The sequence below is a fragment of the Amborella trichopoda genome, unplaced genomic scaffold (assembly GCF_054954075.1).
Source record: "Amborella trichopoda isolate Santa Cruz 75 unplaced genomic scaffold, AtrichopodaSantaCruz75HAP2 v2.0 scaffold_242, whole genome shotgun sequence".
In the NCBI taxonomy this organism is placed as follows: domain Eukaryota; kingdom Viridiplantae; phylum Streptophyta; class Magnoliopsida; order Amborellales; family Amborellaceae; genus Amborella; species Amborella trichopoda.
Genome location: NW_028283100.1, coordinates 53016 through 74740, shown reverse-complemented (window position 1 = coordinate 74740; position 21725 = coordinate 53016). Strand labels below are relative to the sequence as shown.

The 21725-nt window shown below is 34.6% G+C and overlaps 2 protein-coding genes across 2 annotated transcripts; one reads left to right on the top strand and one right to left on the bottom strand.

Annotated features, from left to right (window-relative positions):
- Positions 1–3899: 3899 nt before the first annotated feature.
- LOC18431191 (cytochrome P450 71AP13) lies at positions 3900–6610 on the top strand. The gene is made up of 2 exons (XM_088857186.1): positions 3900–5103; positions 5914–6610. The coding sequence occupies exons 1-2, from the start codon at positions 4228–4230 to the stop codon at positions 6535–6537; spliced, it is 1500 nt and encodes a 499-aa protein (XP_088713312.1). The 5' UTR covers positions 3900–4227; the 3' UTR covers positions 6538–6610.
- A 5544-nt stretch (positions 6611–12154) lies between these two features.
- On the bottom strand, positions 12155–21211 carry LOC148778903 (cytochrome P450 71AP13-like). The gene is made up of 5 exons (XM_088857187.1): positions 20625–21211; positions 19595–19601; positions 16026–16174; positions 15799–15954; positions 12155–13148 (listed from the first exon to the last, which is right to left on the bottom strand). The coding sequence occupies exons 1-5, from the start codon at positions 20880–20882 to the stop codon at positions 12540–12542; spliced, it is 1179 nt and encodes a 392-aa protein (XP_088713313.1). The 5' UTR covers positions 20883–21211; the 3' UTR covers positions 12155–12539.
- Positions 21212–21725: the final 514 nt, after the last annotated feature.

Genomic DNA, 21725 nt, shown 5'->3' with positions numbered 1-21725 from the left:
TAATCATACATGGATTACAATAAAAAATGAATTAAATCAATGAAAAAATGGCCACTAAAATATCGAATTGGTGGAAAACCTAATCCGCTAAAAAAAACAAAATTATTATAGCTTAACTAACTATAATTCAAAATTATTACAACCTAGCTAAATACGATATTATATACTGAAATTGAAATTGTTGGTTTGTATTTTATAATTATTTTATTATACAAATAATAATAAATCTAAAATATCTTATAATATCATCTAATTTAAAATGTATTATTGACAACTGTAAGAAAAATAGTACATTATATGATTTATAATGTAAATAAATTAATAAATAAAATAAAAGATTTGGTTATCAATGTAGAAATTATTAGAATGCGTACCAATTTTGGAAATAATATTTTAATTTTTCAAAAATTTAATTTTTTAGGCTTCTAGAATAAATTTAGTGGAGGAGATTATTAGTAAAGAGAGATTTCAAATGGCATCATTGTATGAACCCTATCTTTAAATTAATCATCCTAAATTTATGTTAAAGATCACCTTGTCATAAAAATAACAAATATAATTAGACCATTTATACCTAGGTTGTATTAAGAAATACTTGTTGTATTTATAAATACTTGTTGTATTAATAAATACATTTTATTTATTTTTGGACAAGAAATACTTGTTGTATTACTTTTTATACTTTTTTGACAAAAAAAATATGATACTTGTTGTATTATCTTTTATTTATTTTTTACAATAAAAATAAGAAGATATTGTATTACCTTTTTCTTCAACTTGTTGTATTATCTTTTATTTTTTTTGATAAGAAAAATAAGAAAATGATGCTGCCAAGGCACCTTTTATTTTTTTATACATTTTAATTTATTTTTTTGACAAAAAGTACTTGTCATATTTCTCTTTTTTATTTGACAAAAAAAATAAGAAGATGTTGTATTAATCTTTTTTTTTTTTTTTTTTTTTTTACAATAAATGCTTGTTGTATTACCTTTTATTATTTATTTTTTTTTCTTTTATTTTTTTTGACAACATTATTTAATTTTTTTTATTTTTTTCCTTTTATTTTTTTTGACAGCATTATTTTCTTACTTTTATTCTTTTTATATATAAAAAAAAAGCCCAAGTTCAAACTTGAGACATCCAAGATGAAATTATAGGTGATAATCTATTGCACCACGTCTCAAAGTATAATGCTTTTCATAATAATAGTATATTGAATTAACATCTCAATGTTTTATGACCGTGTTCGAATCCCATATCGAAGAAGTAAAAGAAGTTTCAGAGAAATAAAATACCTCCTCAATACCTTACTCATTAGTGTGTTAAAAAAAGTGAACGACGTGATGTAGCATGATGTACACATGGCATTCCTTGTAAAATGATTATTTTAAAATTACAAAAATGCCCTCATCCAGTGACTCGGCCATTTATAACTGACCATTTATAACCGAATGTCAAACTCCAATATGTGACCATTTATAACCGAATGTCATACTCCGATATGTGACCATTTATAACCGAATGTCATACTCCGATATGTGACCATTTATAACCGAATGTCATACTTCGATATGTGACCATTTATAACCGAATGTCATACTCCGATGTGACGTCATTCCAACGATTTGCGATGTCATACTCCGATATGTGACATTTATAACTGAATGTCATACTCCGATATGTGACCATTTATAACTGAATGTCATACTTCAATATGTGACCATTTATAACCGAATGTCATACTCCGATATGTGATGTCCTTCCAACGATTTGTGATGTCATACTCCGATATGTGACATCATTCAAACGATTTATTGTTCAAAACCGGGCGAGTCTATGCTTTTTAGAGGAATCGACACGGGGTGCCGATTCCCGTGTCGAACGGGGTGAGTTCGTTTCGACGCGCCGAGTTTTAAATCACTAGGGTCAACCATTTCCTAGAGACTTATATCTAAAACTAAAACAAATAGATTATTTCAAATTAATGATGGACTAAAATTAACGAACTTATCAAACTAAATCTAAAAAACCTAATGTTAATTATTAATCCTAATAGATAAAAATAAAAAACTCTACTCAAACTCTAAAAATAAAATTAATATTTGTAGCCAGCAGATTTTGATCTGCATGACTTTGTTGGAGGAAATAGATGATCTCATCGATGTGTGATTCGTAGGCATTACTCTGTTCAAAGAAGTAGAATGACTTACTGTTGTATACTCTGTTCATTCCAAACTACACTGCAAATATTTAGTGGCCTTTGATCATAAAATTTAAAGTCCTCAAAAAAATAGTGTAAAAGCTTCAAAAAATCTATCTATGCAAATTGGAAAATCTTGAAAATTGACACTCTGCTAATTTGATTGTTTAAAACCTCACACTTATATAAACTTTTTTTTAATTTAAAACCTATGATATCTAAAGGACGGATAAGACAATCACATATAGGCATATCTCAAAAGACTCGGCACAAATTTAAATCAAAGGGGACAGCATTCTAACTTTCGAACTTCTCCAACACCATTTGACAACATTTTCCATTATGAAAATCACAAAAATTAACTCTAGATAATTCTAAAAGAATAAGAAAAACCTGACGTATCTCATTCAAGATAAAGGAAAAAAAAAAGAACAATAAGATTTCCAACCAAGAACCATGAAAACCTTACTTAATAAATATGAAACTTGTGCGCAAAATATTGTATTGATCATACTGAGGTATTGAGTTTTAGGGGTCTCACATTGTAAAAGCTGATCTGTATGATCGTGTAGTTTTGTATGGAATTGGGATCAATGACCAGGAGATCTAAAAAAATTGCAGGTTAACGTATGCATTACACAGAGGGTGTGGTTTCTATAAGCTTGCAACCTTAAACAATCCAATTAAGGTTTATCATAATATGTATTGTTGGTGTAAACAAGCATTAGGATTATTTTAAAATGTATTTTCATATTTAATTATAAAATTTTGAACTCCAAAACCGGTTAAAATCAAGTAAATATATGAAAATCTTGAAAATGGACGGTCTAAAAAATGTGTTGCAAGATGCATTATTTTTGGTACAAAAAACATGACAACTATGTTTTTTGAAATGAAATGGGACAAGAGTTAGCAGGAGCCCGTATCCTTATGGGATGCCCTCTTTCAATTATTTTGGTGATGCGTTTCAATTATTTCACCACACCACTTTCTACAAGTGAGATTTGGAAAGCAACACTTTGATAAAGGCTTTTGATTTGAGGTTAGGGAGAGAGAGGAGCAATCCCAATAGTATGACCGGGGAAGTAGAACTAGAGAGAATGAATCTTAGCAGAGTAATATTAATAAGTGAAAAACAGATGGATGCTTCCATAGGGCACCCTACAATCTTTTGTATGGTTTATGGTATGCCAAAAGCACCCAATAGCCACTTGGTTTCGGTAAATATGTTTTAAAAATACCAATGTCAATTCCACTCGCTTGATCCCGGATTGATTTTCATAAGGGTAAGTTAACTTTTTTTAATACATTGGGAACCGGGAGATTTCAGGTAAGAACCCGCATGATAGAAATTGCCTATCCAGCCCTACCGTTTTCTTTTTTAATAAGTTATTTCTCAAATTTTCTATTTTTTAATGGTAGTCCTTAGGCCAGATTGCCCATCCGGATCCACGATTCCTAGACCCGTTTGGTAGATAGCCGGTTGGCCTTGCCATTCTGGGTTTTCTAACACTGGTTTCCACTGTTGGTACCTGACATGCATGGTGCAGAGCCCACCTCGTGTAATTTATAATTTCCTAAAAGGAAATGATATATATCTCAACCACTCACTAGTGAATTGACATCAATTTCCTGGTAGTCCTTATCCAACTCCTACACCTTGATTCTCCTTCCACAGGTTTGAGTTCCAGGAAAACTATACAAAAGAGAACAGAGGAAGTAGAGGTCCTCAAAGATCAACTCAACATTTTCCATTATTTCAGGGCATACTTTAATATTCCCATTTCTCAATTACTTAGAGAGAATAAGAAATAACAGAGGTGCTTGTGCTCTGTCACTGTATGTTAGTGAATTGCAATCGAAGGCTAAGCATCCCAGAAACACACTAAGCCCCAGCTCCTACTCTTTTCTACCAATCATCCCAAAAACCAGGCTTCCATGAACCTTGCAGGGAACTCACAATCAGCTATGGAAACTCTCTCTCTTCTTTCCTTCTCACTCATGGCCTCTTACATGGTCAGCAACCTATGTTAACTACTTTGATTATCCCTCTCCTCTCCACTCTAGTCCTCTTACTCCTCTATCTCTGCCGCAACAAGCAGTCAGGCAGCGAAAAGAAGCGACCACCCTTTCCTTTGGGCCTCCCCATCATCGGTAGCCTCCACCAACTTGGTTCCCTGCCGCATCGCTCTCTAGCCCATCTTGCCAAGATCTATGGACCGCTCATGCACCTTAAATTGGGCCGAGTCCCCACTCTGGTAGCCTCCTCTCCTAAGATGGCCGAGCTCATCATGAAGACTTATGACCATGCCTTTTGTAGCAGGCCCATCCTTGTGGCCACCAACTACCTCACCTACGGCAGCACAAATGTTGCCTTTGCACCATATGGATCATATTGGCGCCACGTGAGGAAGATTTGCATCCTGGAGCTCTTCAGCTCGAAGAGGGTCCAGTCGTTCGGGTTTGTGCGAAAAGAGGAAGTGGAGGGCCTCGTCGACTCGATCTTTGTATCGTCCAAAGCTAAAGCTCCGGTCAATTTGACAGAGGCGTTTCTTTCTCTCAGTAACAATGTGGTCTGCAGAGTAGCACTTGGGAAGAGTTATTGGGAGGAGGAGCCGGAGTTGAGGGAGATATTTGAGTCTTCCAGGTCGTTGATTGGTGGCTTCTTTGTGGGGGATTTCTTTCCATCATTGGAGTGGGTGAAATATTTGACAGGGTTTCAAAGGAGGTTGAAGAAAAGCTTCAGGCATAGGGATTCATTCCTTGAGAAAGTAATCGCTGAGCACCTTCTTCCTACTCATGGGAAGGAGGAGAAGGACTTGGTGGATGTACTGCTGCAGCTCCAGAAAGAGGGCAACCCTGATTTCACCCTCTCTACAGATAACATCAAAGCTGTTGTTATGGTAAGTAACATATTGAACATATTTCACTGTTTTCTGAAATTCTCTAACTCCTCCTCTGGGAGTGAGGGCATTTCACAATTCCTCTCTCTCTCTCTCTCTCTCTCTCTCTCTCGCTCTTTCTCTCAATTTGTTCTGTATTCTATGTATGCTTTACTTATCAACCAGTCAAAATTTCAATAGTTTGCTAAAACCTATCCAGCAATAAAAATTCTGCACTGGTTCTTGGAATTTTATTTTTTTAAAATTTTCTCCAAGTAGTTTTAATATTGAAATCTGGTACAACTAAAAAATAAGTAATTATTAACATTTTCCAATTATTCAATTATATATAAATATATTTGGTATTTTTGCTGCATGTTTGAAATCCTAATCCTCAACTAACAAAAATGAAGAATATATTTACCAAATTATGATTGACTAGCATGGGTAATGGGCTTCGGGTGTCGATGGTTCAGGGGGCTGATGCCTCAACGTAAGCCCCACCCTCCGTTGTCGCTATTAACTTATCAAAAAAAAGAAGAAAAAAAGGAAAAACTATTGATTTCAGCCAAAGTTAGGTTTTGAACTTCCCCTTCTGTACATCTGGCAAAGGTCATCTAACATTAAAATTTAGCAATGACCAGAAAAGTATGATATGTCACCACATATTCTTTGTTTTGAGTCATTAAGTATGATATGACCAGAAAAGCAATTACCAGAAAAGTGTGATCTATACATATATATACCGCAAGCACCTTTAATGGCAGCCACATTGGTCGACATTGTTAATTAGTCGCTATAAGCTGAACACTGAATTGTAAATGTTTGCAGGATATGTTTGCAGCTGGGACAGATACCACTGCAACAACACTAGTATGGGGAATGTCTGTGCTGATGAAGAACCAATTGGCAATGAAAAAAGCCAAAGACGAAGTTCGCAGCATAGCTAAAAGTAATAACACAAACATGATAGAAGAGAGAGAGTTACACCAGCTCCATTACCTGAAAGCAGTGGTGAAGGAGATCTTGCGATTGCACCCTCCAACTCCATTATTGGTTCCTCATGAATCGGTAGAGGATTGCGACATAGAAGGCTACTTTATCCCTTCAAAGACCAGAGTTTTGGTGAATGCTTGGGCAATTGGGAGGCACCCAGACTATTGGGTAGACCCTGAAGTGTTTAGACCCGAAAGGTTTATAGGTAGTGATATTGATTACAAGGGCCAAGATTTTGCGCTGATACCATTTGGGGCAGGCCGAAGGGGATGCCCTGGAATTTCCTTTGCTGCAAGTGTTATCGAACTTGCATTGGCCAATCTCTTGCTTTGTTTTGATTGGGCATTGCCTGATGGAATGAATCATAAGGATCTAGACATGACAGAAGATTCAGGGCTCACTGTGCATAAGAAAACCCCTTTGTTACTAGTGGCTACTCTGCCAAGAACTTCATGTTAACAGTGTGGCGATTGGTAACATTTTCTGTGTTCTTTTCCAATTCTTTAGTAATGCTAATTTTCACTTAGGTTCACCTCCAGGGTTCGAACCCTTGAAATTTTTCCCAAATAATCCAACAAGCAAATGTATCTCTCTTTCTTTTTTTCCAATTGAAGTAAGCTGTGAGTTAGTTCTTAGGCTGTACACAGCAAGGACGAAGAGAGTGATCGCATTTCATAGAAAGTATGCCAATTGGATGGCATCATTTCCGTCACATGCAAAACTTAGTTCGTAGACCATGTAAAGAAATAGGTAGTTATCAAACAAAACCCCACGAAACCTATCGAATCCAATGTCAAGGTCTATGAGACCACGATTATAACACAACAAAAGGGGATGGCCCTGTAAATATGTTGTTGCTCAAACTTTCTCAGCTAGAGAAAGTCCAAACTCAGGGAATGTGCCTTTGAACCTGTTGGTTTGGAGGTGGAGAGAGATTAGCAATTAGAGAGATCAGAGAAAGGTCCCTTCAAACCATGGTTGAAATCTCTACCTATGACTACAAGCTCTGAAGAGCCCTCCAATGGTCATGTACAGAAAATCCCTCTATAATTGCAAGCATTGGTGCGCACCCATGAGCTTGGAATACAGAATGGCTAATTGAGTGAGGCATGACTTAATGTAATCTGAATAACCAAAGTTGGAGGATAAGTAAACCGAAGTTGGAGGGTAAAAACTAAAAACTGCCACAAAAGCACATTATTAAGGATTATATTTGTAACATGGAGTTTGGTCAATGTTTGACAGACCAGCGGTTAGAAATCAGTTGATCTCAGTATGGAACTAGTGATGACTGGGCCGGTTTCCAATGGGAACCAGGATTGGCCAAGTTCTTATGCATCTAGCATTTTTCATTAGAGAACTGGGGGATTGGACTTAAGCTGAATCGTCCAGTTCCCAGTTCCCAGTTTTTTGTTTTTTATTAACTTTTTATTTTTCATTTTTTTATGTGCAATCAGCGAACCTTATGCATAGAGTAAACTATATTTGTATTGCCTTGCCGCCCAATAAATTCTTATACCTCTCCAATGTGAGGCTAAAACTTATAAGCTAGACACATGAAGTGGTAGAGCGAATCACTTATATATTATCCTGGTTTTCAGTAATCTCTAACACCTCCCTGATATAGTACTAAAACTTGTTAGTAACATATATACAAACGCTTTGGCATTCATTTGTAAGAAATTTTGCTAGCTATTATATAAGCTACCCATGACTATAGTATAAAGCTTTAACAGACTTATATTAAGCTATATCATAAAAAGTGTTCGTATATAGCTTGTAATATTTATTGAAATATTTCCTCTTCCTGTCGGTCAAATTCTCGGCCAAAAACGAAATGGTAGGAGAGATCTTCATAATTTACACAAAATTAGGGCTTGCTGTGCATATGAAAAACCCTTTGTTCCTTGTGGCAACTCAATGAAACACTTCATAGTAGCACCGGTGATAATTGGTAACATTTTCTGTTTCTTTTCCAGTTTAATAGTGACACTACTTATCCCTTAGGTGCTGCATTAGTTGTACAAATTGGTTTAGATGATCGAGGATTAGAAATTCTGAAATTTGTCCAAGAAACCCAAACAAGCTAGCATATCTATGTGTTTTTCTTGGTAAGATGCAATTTAGCTCTTATGCCCAAGATACTCAGGAAAGAAAGAGTGCCTGTATTTTGAAGAAAGTGATAGATTTCGAGAAAACAAAGATGAAAGAGAGAGTCAAACATAAATAGAATGTATGGCCAATGCTTATAAACAAGAATAAAACCGTAAAAGCGTCTATATACAATATATATTTAGTGCAGACCAAACTATCCCTACACAAATATACAACGATAATAAATGACAAAAGAAATATATACAAAAATAAAATTTTATTTATTATTACCACTCCTCAAGTTGATGCAGACATGAGGAAAGCACTAACTTATCAACAAGAAAATCATGGCTTTTTTGAGTAATTGATTAGTCAAAATATCAGTCGTTTGGTAGTAGAAGAAACATTAGGGAGAGATAATGTGACATCAAGGTAGCGGTCACGAACATAATGGCAATCTACATTAATATGCTTTGTCCTCTCATGAAAGATTAGATTAGATACAATTTTAATCGTACTTTGATTATCTGCTTGTAAAGGTGTAGGATCTGAAGTAGTGATACCGAAGTCATTGAGAAAAGCACAAACCCAAATAATCTCACTAGCAATAGCGGACATAGCATGATACTCAGCTTCAGTACTTGACTTGGAGACAATATCTTGTTTTTTGTTCTTCCATGTTATTAAAGAAGATCTAAGAAGTACACAATATCGTATAGGAGAGTGGCAAGTATCTGGAGCACTTGTCCAATCTGCATCAGTATATGCACTAAGATCTAAAGTGGACGTGGAGGTAAAAAATAACCTACGATTGAAAGTGCCTCGAACATAGCATAATATTAAGTCAACCGCTGATAGATGTGGTTGCCGAGGATCTGAAACAAATTGGCTCACAACATAGACTACATATACATTATCTAGGCATGTCATAGTGAAATAGATGAGGGAGCCTACGAGTTTGTGATACATTATAGGCCTAGGAAGAGGATCTCCAATATGCACAAAAAATTTAACATTGAGCTCCATAGGTGTATCCACAACCTTCATGTCAGTCAAACGGGCACTGGAAGTAAGATCAACTGCATACTTCTATTGATAGATATAAATACTACGTTTAGAACGAGTGATTTCAAGGCTAAGGAAGTAAGATACTTCCCCAAGATCCTTCATTTGAAATTTTTTTTGCAATCGTAGCTTCACATCATTGATGGAAGTAAAATCATATCCAGAAATGAGACTATTATTAACATATAGAAAGATAATACAAATGATATGCTTTGTGGTATGAATAAACATGAAACCAGATACAAGAATAACATCCGTAAAATACTCAAACCATGCACGAGGAGTTAGTTTAAGAATATAAATGGCCTTACGAAGTCGACATACCATTGATGCATTTAGAGTAGCAAACCAGGTGGTTGGCACATATAAACTTTATCTTAAAGTTCTCCATTAAGAAAAAGCATTTTTAACATCCATCTGCTTCATAGGCCCGTCACGAATTGAAGCTAGTGCAAAAAGAGTACGAATTGTGGTCATCTTAGGAACATGAGCAAAAGTTTATTCATAATCAATGTCATATTCTTGGGCATAACCTTGTACAACTAACTGTGCTTTGTGCTAGTCAAGGATGCCATCAGCCCATAACTTAACCTTATAAATCCATTTACTACCAATAGAATATTTGTTAGGGGGCAGTGAAACTAAATCCCAAATGTGGTTAGCCTCTAAAGCTGCAATTTCCTCATTCATAGCCATGTGCTAATATTGAGGTTTAGATGCACAATAATAAGATGGATCATGAAAGAAAGGGTGTTGGAGGAAGCAAATAAAAGGCTTACGTAATGTTGCAAAAAAAAAGGATAAAAGTATATCAAAAGAAAAAAAACAAAAGAAAGGAAGTCGAGAGAAAAAACGGATAAAAAAAAGCAAGAGCAAAAGAACAAACAAATGATGAACTTTCGCTCTCTAGAGTTGAAACAAATAGATATCTCTCTTTACTGTCAAGTTTGAGAAAATAACACCAAAAATTAATCCATTAACTTACCTTCACAAAAGAATATAATAATCTATTATCAACAATGAATGAACTAATGAATAATTTGCATGAGCAGTAGCAGGCAAAGAAATAATTTGATATTTAGTGCTCTAATACCATGGTAGATTTCGAGAAAACAAAGATGAAAGAGAGAGAGACATAGAGAAAAATAGAATATGTGGCCAATTCTCATAAATAGTAATGAAACCCTAAAAGGGTTTATATGTAATATATATTTAGTGTAGATCAAACTATCCATACACAAATATACAACGATAATAAAGAACAAATGAAATATATACAAAAATTCCATTTTATTTATTATTAGAGAGTAAGCTTGCATTTCGAAGATGGTGTGTATTGTGTGCAAAAGCTCTAAACCTAACTGGTCGATTTTTGGTAAATAAAGTACGAGAAATAAAACATGAAACACATATTATAAGAATACAAAGACTTACGTGGTTCACCCTAAGAAAGGCTATAGGCACATCAAACTGAAATCCACTATACCAATGAAAGTTATATTAAAGATTTTGAAACATAGAGTTACCACTATAACCCTCAACAAAACCCAGTCGAGCAAACCCTTTTAAACCACTCGCCATTCCTTCCCTTTACATCTAACAACCATTACCAACAACACCAGATAGAGATGTGAGAGCAAAGTGAAACTGATTTTTTCTCTAACTAAAAGGGAAAACAACCTAAAATCTCAATGAAAACCGTTTTTCTACAAGAAACAAGCCTCTCAATCATTATGAGGTACAATCATAATGTTTCTCTCTATCGGAAGCTCTTTTCTCTTAGATAAAATTGGATCTTATGCACAGGAGGCTCTGCCTACCTCTCTAGAGAGGAACCACAATTCCCATATATATATATATATATATATATATATATATATATATAAGTTATGAATCCATACAAAATAAGAACCTTCTTATAGATGTCACATATATTTCAAAACCAAGAGATATATCAAAGAGTCCTAATCTTTTTGGATTTCTATTTTTTTTAAGAAACGTACCACTATCAATCTTAATCTCAATCCCACATAAAATGATATTTCTTTATAGAGGTGATTTTGGATAGCACCAAATCCAACAGTGTGCCACTTGAACGGCAAAATTTCCCTCACATGGAAAACAAAGTTCGTAGACCATGTTATGAAATGCGTAATTATTTATCCATCCTATTTTAGCATTGAAAGAAGTTCAATGCATCTTGAATAAGAGGGGCGAAAATTTCAAGAACCGAACATATATGGGTATGCAGACCTTGGATTTCTTGCCAATAATGATTGAAGAATATATGTGTAACAAGGAGATAAGTGGATTGAGTATTTTGTAGAATCTGGTATTTGAAAACTATTATATTGTGACTTTTGTGCGCACGGCCCCTTGCTTAGGGTGTTGAGGGCCAGAGCAAAATGTCAGATTATTGTGCTTCGCCCCCTTAGGACCAAGTGTTGTTCACATTCATTTCCGTTTAGGATTTCGGTTCAAAATCGTTCGAGCGTTGTGTTTGAGTGACATGGTTTCATATAGAGCATTATGGATGAGTTTCCGATCATAGGTTTGAAGTTAAAACATCTTTGCTTGGAATTGTCTTTTCGCCGACCATGCATGAATTTTCTCACTCGCATGGCCTTTAATCAAGTTTCACACAGAAAAAGCACCTTTTATAAAGCCAAACTCATGTCGTTTTGTCATTAGAGTCAAGGAATATTCATAATCTAGAGATTATTCTTTGGTGGTAATTTTTCCGATGGCTTGCTCCTTGTGGATGGAAGGACTTCCATAGAATTGGAGACTTTGTGTCATGAAGAGAAACGAGAATATAAAGCAGAACAGGTTGGATATTTCAAATAAAATGTAATTGAGAATATCTTCCAAAGATAAATCTAAGGGACTTAAATAGGAATCAAGATTAAAAAGGAAATTTTGAAAGGGGCTCTTTTATATATGGGAGTCTAATAATTACACAAAAGCCATAACATATTGAAGTTTGAAGTCTTCCATGGAGCTAGGTACTGTACACTTAAATAACAGCACATATAGCTATTTGAATATTATATCACACATGAATTCCAAGATACCCAAGCATGAAAAGTTTACAGAAATCCAACGGGAAATCTGAAAGGAACTATGTTCCTTTACCTAACCTCTAATAACATGCTCCAACGAATGTGACTCTGTTCCTAATTATCCTTCCCCAGCAAATGGATGGCAGTATGGTCCGCACAATTTGCACTTGTTACCCCCTGACCATCAATAAAACTTCAATAGGCACATCACAACTGAAAAACAGAAGTTATGCTCATCGATCAGTTATATGGTTTGGCAACGACAACTAAGTGTTCTTTCCTATGCATTGTTATACCAAGTACTTCTGTCAAGTCGAATTCTTCTGGTCTCACCCCGGGGGGTAGCTCCCAGTTGAAGTGGTAGAGGAGATTAGCAAAGGCAAGCTCCACTGTGGCTGCCCCAAATGTAATGGCAGGGCAACTCTGACGACCAACACCAAATGGTAACAACTCATAGTCTTGGCCCTTAAAATCAATCAAACTATTCATAAATCGCTCAGGGCAAAACTCTTCAGGGTTATCCCAAGATTTGGGATTTCTTCCGATTGCCCAGACATTGACAAAGAATTGGATTTTTGCGGGAATATTGTACTCACCTATCTTCACATCTTCCATGGATAAATGAGGAAGCAACACCGGGGCAGCTGGGTGTAACCGAAAGATCTCTTTTACTACAGCTCTTAAATAATCTAGTTCTTGCAAATCGCTCTCCTCGATTTGTTCTTTGTGTCCAATTTTGCTCCTAATGTGGTCTTGGGCTTTCTTCATTGCCCTTGGATTCCTAATGAGCTCTGTCATGCCCCAGTCGAGGGTTATGAATGTTGTGTCTGTACCGGTGGCAAACATGTCCTAGAAAGCCAATGAATATTGTATCAAAGAACACATAGATAGAGATATTAAAGATAATGATTCATTTCGTAAATTGCTATTAAAAAATAACCACTATTGTTGGTTGGTATGCAAATTCCAACGCTGCAAAACATTTTATTGAAAGATGAAGTCAATATATTACATAACATAGAGATAGGTAATAGAAACAATTTCAATTTTGTAGTCTTAAAAGGAAAAAAAAAAAAACATGATTGATTTAGCTTACAATTACAATCGTATAAATTTGTTAAAAAAGCAAAGATCGTGAAAGATGATTAAGCCATTGATTACATTGTCACTTTTGTTTTGTTTTCTCTTTTTTTTTTTTTGTTGGTTATGGGGGAGGGATGGGGGGTAGGGTAATTCTGAACTAGGCGTTGGTTTCATTTTTAAAAGTCAAACAGAATTACAATCAAGATCAGGCCGAAATCCTACATATTTATTCATGCATAAATAAGGAAAGCTCAGCTATGCATCTCATCTCTATAAAAAGAAAAGATCAAACACTTTATGATTAGCAATATCAAACTATATTTCGTAAATTGTAACTAGAGCCTGTTCTAAGCTGTAACCGTGAAAAGGCATGCAAGAGTGATCCAAAATCTTGAAATATCTCCTTCATCTATTGGTTTCCTCTACTTCAGTTCATTGGAACTTATATCGCTATTCATTAATAAATGAAAAACAATTTCCACTATTTCGATGTGCGAAGAACAAATCACAATTAAGACACCAATTTGCCAAAGCAATCATGACAACCCAGCAGAGCTTGGAGTCTATGGCTCTGATATCATGATACATATCCTACGCTCACACAAACCACAACTGGAAGTATGATTCTTGTGGCTGAACTATCAGAAAAAATAAAGAACAAAAAAAAAAAACGCTAATATTATAAGAGAACTAAAAAAGGCATTCCTTTTAAAGCATTTTTTATTCTAGTAAAATCAGTGGCGGTTTCTTTCAATAAAATATCATATTCAAGGAGCATCTTGATTTTCACCAAACAGTGAAATTTGTATATTATTAAAGAATTAATCTGCAATGCTTCCAATTCGATTGATTGCAATTTAAAAAACCAAACTGATCAAGTAACGTTAGAAAATGAATTGATGCATGGTTTGGAGGTTAACCACTCGTTTGTCCAACTACCAACAAGCTTTGAGTCATTGGCAAAAGGCCTCTCTAGAGACATAGCAACAAGGGGGTGGGTAAACTTTTTATGTGGTTTTACACACATGTAAAAGATATGTGATTGTGTTTTCTCGTTGTCTGATCTAAAAAGAACTAATGTTTTTCTTGTGTTAAAATACGTTTTGCTCTCAATTGTCTGATTCTTGATCAGACAATTAAGTGTATGTCCATGCATTTAATTTTACAATTTTTATAGTACATTAGTTTGTGTTCAAATTTATAGTGAGAAATTACAACGAAGGTGGGTCAATGTACCTTTTTTTTATTTTTTTCAAAATTATCCTTTGATCGAAGGATGGAATCCTCAGTAATTTTAATTTTTTTTAGTGTTGTTGTTAGTAGGGCAGTGCCTTAAATTTAAAAGTAGTGCCCTACTAACGAAAAAAATTAAAAAAAAATTAAAAAAAAATTAAAATTCGGTCCAAGAATTTCCTTGGGCCGAGGGGCAATTTTGAAAAAGAAAAAACGAAAAAAGAAAAGGTTGTTACGAAATTTTTTTTAAAGAAAATTAAAATTCGGTCCAAGAATATCCTTGGGCCAAGGGGCAATTTTGAAAAAAAAAAAAAAAAAAAAGTTGAAAGACCTTTGTAATTTCCACCTCCAGGAGCATTTTTATTTTAGAAAAAAATTTAACGCCCATACGTAAATCACTCTTAAAAATATAAACAATTGACAAAAATAAATAACAATATACCTTTGAAGTATTTAGGGGTATTTTTCTTATTTTTAGTTTTTAAAATTTTTTTATATTGTTTGCTTGTGCAACGTAGTAAATCATACTCACCCTAAAAATTTTATCATGATTCTCTTTCTTATTAAATTATAAAATTCAAACAATGTTTTATGCACTCCAGTGTTCTATCAAAAAAATCAAAGATTAAATGACGTCAAGAAAAAAAAAAAGAAAAAAAAGAAAAAGGCAAAAGTGGGGTTTGGTGAACTTGTCTTCGGAGTACATGAGGACCACAAATATAGATTGAATCTTGGAAAAGTCCACAATGATCAAGATTGAGTGCGGAGACTCTATATCATATTGATTTAGTGGAGCAACGTCTTAGAGGAATGCAAAGAGTGATGTTATGGAATGTGACCCTTTGGTATGCCTGCTCTCTCTCACTACCGCTGCAGTACTTGAATAGTGCGCTAAGAGGCTTAATTGCAATTGATTTCTAAGGAACATATCACTCAATTAAAGTAATGAGCAGTACAAAAGGACAACATTTAACTTTTGTAATATGAGGTTATAATGATTTCCAGCTGCTAAATGTAAAGTTGGGTGGCTAGAGGTGTCTTACTAATCAAGTTCGTTATGCACAAAAAATTTTTTTTGAACTTTATTATGCATTCAAGACGGTTAGATTTCACATATTAATAAAGGTTGTTGTGAACTCTTCGTACTTGAGATAAAATGATCCTTCACATCGTTCTCACCAACCTTCGATTTCCTGCGGTGATCCTCGATCACTTGATCAAAAAATCGATCAAAATCCTTGAAAGTCTTCTTCATCCTCGATGCCATTCCCGTGATCAAATTCAACCATCCTTCTAAATAGGGGAAAAAATCTCCCAAACTAAAACCTCCTAACAGTACTTGTTACTCTTCTAACATCCGCTTGAACTCCCTCTCATACTCCCCACCTTCGCAGTAGTTCTTCCCTAATGCAACACGGCATATTTGGTGAGGTCGACTTCGCCCACCCTGCATGATGAACGTATTGAGCTCACCAAATGTGCTGCTTCTTGTTCTCTCATGGATCTGAAGGATTGCACCCTCTTTGTGCTGAATAGCTCCAGGATGCATATCTTTCTCACTTGGGGAGAAAACCATTACTCAAATGAAAGACGAGCACTAGTTTGATTTTCGAATTCTCTTAAAAAAAAGAGCAATTTACGTATCGACCGAAATGCTTCATTTATAGGGAAAAAACCATTACTCAAATGAAAGACGTGCACTAGTTTGATTTTCGAATTCTCTTAAAAGAAAGGGCAATTTACGTACCGACCGAAATGCTTCATTTATAGGGAGAAAACCATTACTCAAATGAAAGACAAGCACTAGTTTGATTTTCGAATTCTCTTAAAAGAAAGAGCAATTTATGTATCGACCGAAATGCTTCATTTATAGGGAGAAAACCATTACTCAAATGAAAGACGAGCACTAGTTTGATTTTCGAATTCTCTTAAAAGAAAGAGCAATTTACGTATAGACCGAAATGCTTCATTTATTGGTAGAAATTACAAAGAAAGTCGATCAACTCGCCTTTTTTTTTTCAAAATTACCTTTCGATCCGTGGACATTCTTGCACTGAATTTTTATTTTTATTTTATTTTAGGTTTTTTGTTTGTAGGGCACTGCCCTAATGCTTGAGGTAATGCCCTATAAACAAAAAACTAAAAGAAAAAAAAAAAAGTAAAATTCATATTGAGGATGCTATCTTTATACTGAGGAGCAATTTTGGAAATAATAAAAAAAGTGGGTTGAAAGTGGAGTATTTTGTATTTTAGAAAAAATTATAGGGACCGTACATAAATCACTCTAAAAAAAGAGTAAAATGTTAATCTTAGCTTAGAAAACCATTGCAGTTATCGATTCAACTAAATTATTACATTAAAAAGACCATTTAATGCAAGGCCTTCCCTCTTTTATTTTATCTGAAAAGATGTACTTCAATATATAGAATCCTATACAAGGTGGATGTATCAAGTAATTATCGTTTTTAGATGGCTCAAGCCAGATGGCATAAATACTATTATGTGTTCAAGTTTTTTACTTCCGTAAAAGATGATTTATATCATTTCACTTGATTTAGGTACTCTGACCTAAATGATAAAATTATCTCAAATTGTTTCGTGATCCAAACCAAGAACATGTGTTTTTCTCAAAAAAATCGCATGCTTAGGGTTTGGAATCAGGAACAAGTGGGATATTTTCTCAATAAAATAGATGTATTATGAGAGAAATTTCTAAAATAACACCGCTAGTTGAAGATTCCAAACAATAAATTGGCACATTTTGAGCATAGTTGAGGAGGTATTTAAGTGAAGGATCTTATTCACAGATTCTAGATCTCCTAGGTAATCTTTTCATATTACCTTTAGACCAAGAAAACCTTTTCAATAATAAAACACCAAGGCATGTAAAAGGGTACCATAAAGGCCGTGTCGTTATACATACCATCGGCAACAATTTGTACGTGTAGAGAAAAAATGTAGAAAATTTAGTAAAGAACTAAAGTAAGGATAATATTAGCGAATGCTTCTTCAAAAGCAACCATTGTAAACAACTTTAACCCACTCAATTTACTTTCATGAAAAAAATGCAACTGTTATAAATGGATTCGGATTTAGTTATAGGGAAAATATCTTCATACTTTTATTTTTAGGTTTCATTTCACAATAGCTTCAAGGTTTTAAAAGATATCTTAAAGCATAAAAATTGTAGATTTTATTTCTTCTAATCCTCAGAGCTAATTTAAACCTTTTTTTTTAGGTCCAACAAATCTAAAAAGACGAGCTTTTTTTAAAAGTCATCCTCCTAAATTTTTATAGAGAGTGACGGGCTTCATAGAAGTGAGAGGTTATCCGGAAGAGAGAGAGAGAGGGAGGTGTTTGGAAAAATATGGAGGAGAGAAATAATGAGAGAGGCATGAAGAGAGAAAAAGAGAGAAATTTGGGGTATATAAGTAAAGAGAGATGATTGGGTTTAAAAAGATTATGTCTTTCTCACATTTGTTTAGATTAAAAAATAGGTTTAAAGTGGCAAAGGGTTGGAAAATATCTTTTGAAACCTTGAGTTTATCAAGAAATGAAATCTAAAAATAGGGGATATAGAAATATTTTTCCTTATTTATATATAAGGGACGTCAGAGATATAAAAAAAATTTGATATACTTATCTTACAATATTAAGCCACGGTTAAGAGAGGATACATGTCACAAGAAAATAAAGGGACCTAATACTATAGAAATAGTAGGATAGGTGTGCCTTTTAAGGGGGATGGTCTACAATGCGACTATTTACTTTTGCTACAGGGAGGTCACAATTACTTATAACCATCCGATGTGAAATTTGATATCTAAATGTGTCACAAAGTTCGAGAAAATCTTTTGAACTTTGAGCTTAGTCAATGAAATATATGCAGCCACCCAATTTCACATCCAATGGTCATGATTAATTGTAACCACTTTGTATCAGAGGTAATTGGTCTCATTAGACAAATCACGATATGATGCACCTCAAAATCTCATTAGAAGATGTATTTTCAATGCCAAAACTCTTATTATGACCTAAAAGTCTATTTTTCACCCCTATAATAAAGTTGAAAGCTTTGAAAATGTTGTAAATCTAGTAGATTTATGAACATTCGAAAATCTTGAAAATGGATAGTCTAAATAATGTATTATAAGAGGCACCTATTTTTAAAACTTGAAATTCAATTTTTCTTTCATATTCATGTATATCAAGATCATGATAATCAATTGGAGAATTTTCTATTGATGAAACATCGTCTTTCAATACGTTTTTTAGGTGCTTCTACAGTTGACACCTCATAAACTTTTTCCTCCAAAATAATTTTTTTGTTTTGAAACTTTTTACCAAGCGTCCCCCACAAACAGAGCGTAATTGCTCCGCAGTTTCGACCCGCAATCAACGATGATCTTATTTAATATTAATTCTCTCTCTTGAGTGTTAACAATGAAGGACAAAAAGATGGTCCCCTCACCAAACGTTTTTTCAATAATTCATACGCTAAATTTACCCCTTTCGACAAAAAAAAAAAATGGTAAAATTTTAGAGAGAAATAGAAGAGGGGACACAATCCGTTTTTTTCAGGGAAAACAAAGATCTTTTGATAAATAAGGAAAAACATAAAAAAGCTTAAAGTATAATTGGATTGGTGAAACAATTTTGCGATCCCCACAATAAATTTGCAAATCATTAACCAATCCAATATTTCTTTTATGTTATGCTTGTTTTTATTTAATTTTACTTGCATCAAATTGTTGGTTATTTCAATCCAATATCCCGTCTTCATTTCTTGAGATTGTATTAGATTCGGCTTTTCACACACACAAGTTTCTCGTGGATTCAGTGCTTCTAGTTTTATTCTCTCTCTCTCTCTCTCCGTCTCTCGGATTGGATTTTTTATTTTTCATTCTCTCTCCCTCTGCCCCGTCTCTTTCTCTCTCTCTGATTGGGAACTGATTCTGCCCCAACTATACATTAAATACGATACTCCTAAAAAAATATAATATTAATAAAAATCAGAATTAAAATTAATAATTATTTCAATAAATCAATTTTCAAGAAAAAAAGAAAATAAGAAATGAGTATGTAAGACCTATTTACAAATGCAAATGGCATTATAGATTATAAAACTAAAAAATAATTTTTTTAAAGTTAGATACGCCTATTTTTAGCAATTAATTTTATTTTAAATTTCATTTTGATTGTAGAATGAGTGTAATGGATAAACATTCTAACATGGGACGTGTTCTTAGTATTTATGTATTTTTGTTAAAATAATGAAAACCTGTAATGTAATATTTTTTTTTGTTTTTTTTGGAAAACTATAAGCTTTAGATTTTCAAGAAATTTTAGTGATGTTTTTATATTTTTTTAAAGCTGGATACGGCTGATCTGGCCGATTCATACATCTGGAACATCGATCCGCCAATCCAAAATAGTTTTCCTGATGGACAAACGAGGTCACCAATCCATTTTTTTAAAACAGTATTTTTAGGTTACATGTGGCAGTTTTGCCACTTTTCTCAAAATCTGAATCATTGGAGGTGGATCGTCCACCCCGCAAATCCATGTTAAATAAGTGGATCGGTGATTTCAAGTCAGAAAAATATTTTTAAAAAAAAATAAAAAAAAATTAAATAGTGGTTTGTAGTGTGGGGAATTAGGGGAATAAAAAAGTATTAGCTAAACTTGACCAAAAACATTATGGTGTAGGGGGACGGACCGGGCCCGGACCAACATTTACCTTGTACTGGTTTGGTCATATCCAATTCGCCATCCCAATAAAAAATTCCATGTCCAGATTGTAGGATTTAAATTTCAGAATGACTATATTGGTTTGTACTTCAAAATTGGTGCAGTTCTATATATTGGTTTAGATCCTATACAATTTAAGGTTTCTTAAATACGGAATGTCTCAACATAAAGCAATGCCCGAGGCCTCATATATTTCCATCCGTTTTCTCATCCGGCTCGAACCCAAATCACCTATTAAAACATGGAAATGATCCTCACCTGCCTCCAATAAGGGCCATAGGGCGCGAATGCAATGTCAGTGGACCCATAGAACAGTTGCTGTGTTGCACAGAGTGTCCGTCGGCTCGCGAGAGCGGCATCATGCATCTTGAGTGCCTCTTTTGCCATCTCAGCGGACGATAACACGCAGGTTGGGAGCTCACCGAGGCGGACGTAAATGATGGGGCCATGTTGACGGGCAAGCTCGGCGAGCAACAAGTGTGGCGCACTGCCAAGGCGGTGTAAGCTTCCGATCATAGGCAAATTCAAGGGACCAGGAGGGAGGTTATCCCTCCATCCCTATTGCCTTCTGATGAGTTTCAATATGAGGAGAAGCAAAGGTAAGGCAAGGGCTAGCAGGCACATTTGCAGTGGAGACATGGAAATTAGGACTTCAAAAGGGGTTTCTTCTTCAGTAAAACCTTCTGTTAAATATGGCTGAGTGTTTTATGAGGGGATATGGAGGAGTAACTAATTGATTGGAAATTTATCGGAGAGAGTAGGGAATCTCTGAGGATGTGTTGTCTTGGACACTAACGGGAAATTTGGCAATGAAGTCTAAACTTTGTTGTATGCCTATGGAAAAGCTGCTGTCAAGGTGAGAAATGATACCTACGAATATGGATTCCCTACACTATATGTTAGTGAAATCAAGACAACAGGATCGCTATCAATCAATTTTCCAATGGACCCGGACCTGACCTGAGACTCTGTAGAAACGAAAAGCAATTCACGAAAACAAAAAAGAAAAAACAAACACAAAAGAAAGAGACAACCAACTACAACACAAAGATATACGTGGTCCGGCAACGTGCCTACATCCACCGGAGATTAGAGCTTCTTTACTGGCAATGAAAATAGGGTTAGTACAATACGCTCTCTTCCTCATGCCTCTCTATTTTTATTTAATTATAAAGAGATCTGCATTTTTTCTTTAACCCTTAACCCTAGATGAACCCCCAATCGCAACAATATATATCGAGTCTTAGATAGATGGTATAAATTATTGAAATACCCTTGTACGGATATATATATATCAAGTCCTAGATATATCGAATCCCATATACGAATATATCCGAATTTTTCTTCGGGGTCTGCTGT

Coding starts and splice junctions, on each gene's coding strand:
- LOC148778903 (XM_088857187.1), bottom strand. CDS start 20,882: ATGATCGGAAGCTTACACCGCCTTGGCAGTGCGCCACACTTGTTGCTC. Junction 15,955..16,025: donor TCACCAAATATGCCGTGTTG/CATTAGGGAAGA, acceptor GAAGAGTAACAA/GTACTGTTAGGAGGTTTTAG. Junction 13,149..15,798: donor ATCACCGCAGGAAATCGAAG/GTTGGTGAGAAC, acceptor TTGGCTTTCTAG/GACATGTTTGCCACCGGTAC.
- LOC18431191 (XM_088857186.1), top strand. CDS start 4,228: ATGTTAACTACTTTGATTATCCCTCTCCTCTCCACTCTAGTCCTCTTA. Junction 5,104..5,913: donor ACATCAAAGCTGTTGTTATG/GTAAGTAACATA, acceptor AAATGTTTGCAG/GATATGTTTGCAGCTGGGAC.